This window comes from Trichoplusia ni, unplaced genomic scaffold (genome assembly GCF_003590095.1).
Source record: "Trichoplusia ni isolate ovarian cell line Hi5 unplaced genomic scaffold, tn1 tig00003670, whole genome shotgun sequence".
In the NCBI taxonomy this organism is placed as follows: Eukaryota; Metazoa; Arthropoda; class Insecta; order Lepidoptera; family Noctuidae; genus Trichoplusia; species Trichoplusia ni.
Window position 1 is genome coordinate 23,539 of NW_020800434.1, and position 6,997 is coordinate 30,535.

The window sequence follows — 6,997 nt, forward strand, 5'->3', positions numbered from 1 at the left end:
ACAGCTCACTCGAGACTCATAGAGGGGTGCGAAATGTTAAACAGTCTTGTGTTAAATGAACAAATTGATTATGTTGAATTGTTAACATTGGAAAATTATTTCGGTACTTTCGTAACATTTTGTGATCATTTGTTTCTATATAAAAAAAATTGAATTAGATATGTCACATATATAATAATATGGAATTTATGTTTATGATAAACTGTAAAATATGATTTATAATTGTAGTTAAATTCGTAGGATATTTGAATGGGTACCAAGTGTTAGCCACCTAAAATTCGAATGAATAGTAAAAACTGAAAGTAATTAAAATAAAAAGATTCAATGTCTTTTATCCTCCATACATCACAACCTGATACCAAAATAACGTAACCGGTTTAAAAAAAACAATATCATTGCGTCCATTGAAAGCTACAAAACTGCTGAGCAATATTTCCGTCCTGTGCTGGCGACCGCCCACGCGGATCTTGCATCTCACTCACCAATCTCTTAATAGGATTACAGTGGACCGTGGCAGGTAAGTGTCTCTAATTGCTGTAAAAATCGGCGCCGACAATACGCCACAAAGAGGCGCCCAGTGCGCGCCCGCCCTTAGTGAAAGTGATTTATTGATTGGTGCGTTCCTTATGTCGGCTTAGGATTATGTTTTGTTTGTTTGTTTGTCTGTCTGTGCGGCTCCCGTTTCGATTTTACTTGTGACTTTTTTGTTTTGTGGTTATCGGTAATTTTGTATTGTGTTATTGGAGTCGAATTAAAATTTTCTGTTTCAGTAGGTTTTATGAATGGTCTTCAGTTTTTTTGGATCGGTGGGAGCTTGTATTCATGGGAACTCGTGAATTAAAGCAACACTAGTATGACTATCAAATCATTTATCGATAAAATAACAAGTTTTCTTTCGATAACGCAAACGTTACACATTGTTCTAGACTAAAACTTTAACAAAATTCACTTAAAGCATGACTCAACCCAAATTTAAAATACAAAACATTTATCAAGTACTTCTAAGTAAATATCGATTCATAATTCAAATAAATCCAGAGCAAAGCATATCGCATTAATGTGTTAACCTTCGGGTGTCGGGTGTATTATTTGGAATCGGCTGTGAAGGCACAAAGGGCCAGTTGTCGTCGCATTGATTTATGTTGCGCCGATGATAGCCGGTGGCAGCGAAAGTGTTACGGCCGGTAAATCATAGCCGCCCGTGTATTGACAGCCACTGAATACCGTGCCTATAACCGAAAAATTATTGTATTTTATAGCTTTTCGGGTTGTGTTTTGTTTTACACGTGTTTAGGTAGTTTTAGACTATGTTGTTTGTTTTTAATTGGTGAGGTTAGATTCGGGGATCGGTGATAATGATTTCTTCAAAGGCATTTGATTCGCATAATTTAGCCTAGGTCAGAATAGTTTGAAGTCACTTTGAGGAAGTCTTTGCCCAGCAGTAGAAGACTGAATGAGGAATAAATGGGAGCAGAATCCACATAAAATTAATAGATGGGTTCTGTTCTAAAAAACCTTATATTTTATCTACGTTTATCTGACTACATGTATTTTATATAAGTATAATTATACACAAAACATTATATAATAGTGTTTGTATCAAATCATTCTTGTTAAGTTCAGTTATGTAAAACAACATAATGACAAAATTACACATAGCGGTTCTAGAAACAAAGGCCGTTTTAAAACCACATTCATTTGGCCGTAGAATAGAACCTTAACCTAATAATAGTAACTGGAACTTAATAGAGTATAATAGACGAGAGGTATCTTAAGTGGACACAAGAAGGCCCTTCTTTCGGATATCATTCTAACCTAAAATTTACGATCATTTTTCAAATAAATCAAAGCAGGCCGACCTAAAGATTTATTGCTATATTTGCGAGATGTGGTCAACTGTGCTAGATAAAGGACTACCTGAGCTGCGGCGTTTGTTCCGACCGTGGCTAATTCGCACAATTTATGACTTATTTTTGCATTGAAATTGAAAGTGGAAATATTTTGCACAATAGCCTATGTAGGGTTGAAGGACCTGCTAATACAAGTGCTTTTGTATTTCTATTTGTGTGGCTTTATATCTAATAGTCATTAAACATTTTCAAATATTAACATCCTTATTTTTTATACTAAGTGGATGTGAACAATCTTAATATTCAGTTACTTGTATTGTTCAGGCGTCTGCAGAACACATACTTCCTGTCACCGTGTACCTAATTTGAATTTTAAAACAAAAAAAATAACGTTACAAAAAAGTTTGCTAGCTATGAAGGCAGAATGACAAAGTTCCCATGCCATCATCATTACGTGTAATAGGTCCGTATTACACAGAATATTTCAGCTGCTTATTTACAGAACGCGATATGCCGCACGCGATTCTCTTGGAGTACGGAATCCAGGTTTCGTTTTAGAACGTTTTTAAAGTTTTACACCACTAAAATAATAACCAACCAAACATTAATGGGTTCTATGTTTTCACAAAATGGAAAATGCCAGTTTTAAACAATTTTATTAAAGGTTTTGTGAAATTAGGTGGCAAAACAACCGAAATGGTTTTCTACAATATTTGCGCTACTAAGGTACCATTTCGAAATTGAATTAGCTGTATTTACAAAACCAGTCTCTATAAAAACTATCTACATCATCTATTTCTTGATTCCTTCACTATATAGATCTACGTTCAGCGAACCTCAGCTACATTTAATAAAACCTTTTGTTACACAAAAGTCATTACAGTGAACAAGGAACGTGAAATCGCGAGTACGTCTCACGTCACTCACGATCGTCTGAACAAATTGAGACAGAGCAAAAATAACGCGGCATTGTATTAAAGAGTCGGAATGATCGATCGTGTCAGGGCGTTCATTTTAATTTCGATCTCTGAGATCGGCCCGGGGCGTGGCTCTGCGAACAATTTGTTTCATGTCCCTAATATACGATCTCCTGATAGAACTATCTACATAGAGAATTGTCTTTTATTCGCCGTGTCCGATACTGTTCTGTTCTGATATTTTTTTTTTCTGAAATTATTTTGAGCAATGGTAGTGTTCGACTAACGGTAACGTGACTATGTGTAGCTGAAACTATGTTGATTTGAATTATTGAAGTAACTAATAGTTTTTTTTAAATACTACAATATATTTCTGTGTTCATAAATTACATTCTTAGACCATTTTGTAATATTTTTTTTCAAAATCTACATTTGTATCTTTCGTAAATCTCTATCTGTAAGTTCCATTTCTGGATCTCAAAACAAAAGAAATCAGGAAATGTAATTCCAAAGCCGGATATGTTGTATTTGGAAATAGATGTGGATTAGTCAAAGTTAGTGAAGGCAATATCTAAGTTTAGGCACAGGCGGAGTGGTGTCGCGGCGGCGAGCGGGCGCGGGTGCATCGCGCGCGGGCGTGCATCGCTCGATAGCGCTGACAGTGACGGATTACCCCGGTAGCGCCGGTTCATGGCCGGCTCTGCAGCCCTTGTCACTAGGGTTGTCCAAACTTCTCCGTGTGAAAAGATATTTACATTCAAAACGATTTTAACTGTTTGGAATTCGGAATTTTAAGTCTTTGTTAGCTCATGGATTTGGGTTTAAAAATTTAGAAACAACGATTACATTTACAATTTATTCCTGTTACTTTTTGCTTGCCCATACTTACAAAAGCCTTAAGATAAAACCCTTTTATAATGTAAAAACAGAAATAAAACTCCTATATATTCAAAAAAACATTTCACTGTTAGGTATATGTATTTTAGTTAGGTAACCGGACAATAACTTTGACAAAAAGTTAAAATAAATGTTGCTAGTACAGTACAGTGAAGTATAGTATATTGATTTTTGATAAATCTATTTAAAATATTTCAATCTAACAGAGAGTTTGCCAACCCTACATGTTTGTGCAAACTTATATTTGGTGTAGTATCATCAGGGTGCCTATAAGTAAGTTTGTATAATATTATCTGCAATAATGTAACTAAGCATGAACGCTTTTATTATTCTTGTAATATTAGAGTTGTTAGTGTTATGCTTATTTTGCTATTAGTGTAACAGTAAAATGACATTGATGAGTATACTTTCTTGTAAGTGAGGTATAATTATTTTCTAACATTCGGTCAAGTTTATTAAGTGCGTTCTTTTTTAACAAACAAAGTGTTGTTTTCTGAGAAATAGAAAATGGAAACTGATTTGCATAAAGGTGATCAGACTTAACCGTAATCTGACTTGACGCTAACTTGCTGATCACTGAGGGAATACGTTCCTATTATAGAAGGTATTGCTACTAAGTGTAAGCCTAAAAGGGTTCTACGATATTAAGACAAGAAAAACTATTTCAATTACTTGTTTCAAAAATTTTAAGCGCGAATTTAGTCAGCTGAAATGCCAAGATATAAAACAAAAATTTAAACGAAAAGCGATAAACCTCTTCGAGATTTAAACTAATTCTTAAGAAACACTTAGCAAAGAAGTAGCGTCCATAAAATCATGTTAACGCGTGCGTTTTGTCGGCGGGACCCCCTGCGGAGCCCTGCGGGAGCCCGCTCCTGTACACCACGCGTTAATCGCCTCAAATATGAAAATATTATCTATTACACGCTGTAAAACTGCTCAACTTTTGTACGAGGAATACCTATAAAAAGTGGGATGCTTGCAAATGTGAACGACCGAGACGAAAGTGTAGAATCATCGCGTCTGATTGGAGTTATGATTTATAGAAAGGTGAACGCGTATTCAGTTCATATTGCAACGGTTCCTAGAATCGTAAGTTGATATAAATGTGGTATCACCGTATCAGTAATCAATACTATTCGACTTTATGTTGTATTTCAACCGAATAGGTTCTACTACGGAATTAATTTCGTATTTCGATCGAGGGATTTCCCATACCATTTATAGTAGCTATAGCATAATCCATCATAAATTATAAATATTCCAACCAAAAATCATAACTTAATAACTATAATCAAATGAACAATGTTTTATGTTGCGTTAATACTGATCATTTTAACATTATGAACAGTTTCGAACATCCAAATAATTTTGATTACAGTTATAGCTCGGATTGTATAATCGAAATCACCAAATCAATTATTAGTTGTTTGTAATTTCACTGTAAAAACAAAAGAAGTGAATCGTTGTCAAAAGCCCTTGTTAATTGTATCAATATTTTCCCAAGCTAAAGGTCGCTACAGATCTGTCGCAATTTGTATCGCATCCTCCATGATGTATCGCTCACCAGGTGAGGGTCGGTTCTCACGACGGATGGTGATGGATCATCTACCGCTCATTGTTCTCCCTAACACACGTTTTGTCCCACTGACAAATTTGGGGTCATTTCGTCTTTTATCTGACGTTTAATTGTATAAAACATCATGTTATTAGAAATTTATTAAAAAGAATCTGTAATTTATTCCCGCTTCATATCAGTAGTTTTTTAGAAGTTAAAAAGCAATTAAATGTTACATCTGAAAGTCAATCGTTCCCGATATACACCAGCGGCTCCCACGTCATTCGTTGATATATTTACCTACAAGCCTTGTCAGCATATAAAAATGATGTTCTAAAATGTTCTCACTTATAATTTGTGGTTATAGTGCATGTCGGGTATTCCGTTCCGTTACACGGCATGTTGGCGGCGGGTCGGTGGCTTGGATAATACCTCTGCCGGCGCGTAGCGATACCACTCCCACACCAGCTCACAACAACAGTTACAGACACAAAACGTCGGCGTCGTCGCGCCACAATTCAATATATTTCGGAGTAATTTGATGTTCATTAAAGAAACTCTGAGACCGTGAACCAGAATACAATGGTTGAATAGCCATTGTTGCTGCCGTTGAAAGGCACAATAATAATTTCGAAGTAGTTATTCACGCGGCAGTTAGGCGCACTTACGAAACGAATGCCGTCTTTGATGAAGGAGCCATTTTCCTATTGGCGAGCGCTTCGTGTTCGCAGAGCGACTGTGGTTTAGACGCTTATTTGCTGTTTTGAAATACTAGACAGAATTTATATGTTTCTAGAATAAAACAGGTTGTTACGTACCTTGTTGGCTGCTCTTTCTGGTTGTTTTCTTTTCCTTCATCCAAGGATATTCAGGAACATTGAGGCCACCGCCAGGAGAGGGCAGGTCAGGCGCATACCCCGGCGGAGTATGTTGGGGGCTTAGTTCACCTCCTCCTAACTGAGGCAACGCTGTCATAAATTCTGCCATAGAGGGTTGGCTGTTGATGAAGCCAGTTTCGGTGCATGTCTCGAGCATGGGATGTGGCGCCCCGGTGGTGGTGACGGCGGCTAGCCAGAAGCCGTTGCCGCCGTGCTCCATGCGCGGGTGCTCCTGGCCCGGCGCAGGTCCCATCGGCGGTGTGTTCCTGGTCTTCACGGCGAACTCCTCTTCCATTTCATCTCGCACCCCCATGCCAACTCTCGTGTGTTGCTTCCCTCTGATGGCGGGGAACTCTTCGCATTTTATTTTGCGAACCAGCGGGTTAGTGTCGAGCGGCAAGGCAGCGGTGTTGCATATCTCTTGCATCGCTGTGTGTGTGCCGAGCAGCTCGACGTCTGATCATTCACGTGACGTGTTCGCTTTACGTTTGGCAACATGCGTCATTTTTGAGTACACATCGATTTAATGTAATAGGGGTTTCGGGTTGGTAGTCGCTGCACTGGTCCTGGTCAGTAGCAGCATATTATCTGTAAAACACAAGAATTCGTTAACACTAAATCCACCGTTAGGTCGTTGTAGGTAATCCTGTTTCGTGGATCTGAAAGTAAGCTGAGTAGTCTTTCATATTTTTTTATGCAACAGCCAGTCGAAGTGATACTTTAGATTTCATTATAAGATATTAGGACTACAATATAAACTGAAGCGATGCCTAATTGTCCTCAATTTGCACAAATATAGAGGCGCCAAATTAAACGTAACGGGAGAAGGTTGTCTCGCGGTTATTTCGCAATTATCCGCGGACATTCGACATTACCACGGCTTTGTCGAATAATTTG

The 6,997-nt window shown here is 37.7% G+C and overlaps 1 protein-coding gene across 1 annotated transcript; it reads right to left on the reverse strand.

Annotated features, from left to right (window-relative positions):
- Positions 1–6,032: 6,032 nt before the first annotated feature.
- Positions 6,033–6,682, reverse strand: LOC113508034. Its single transcript, XM_026890990.1, has one exon. The coding sequence runs from the start codon at positions 6,525–6,527 to the stop codon at positions 6,033–6,035; it is 495 nt and encodes a 164-aa protein (XP_026746791.1). The 5' UTR covers positions 6,528–6,682.
- Between the last annotated feature and the right edge of the window lie 315 nt (positions 6,683–6,997).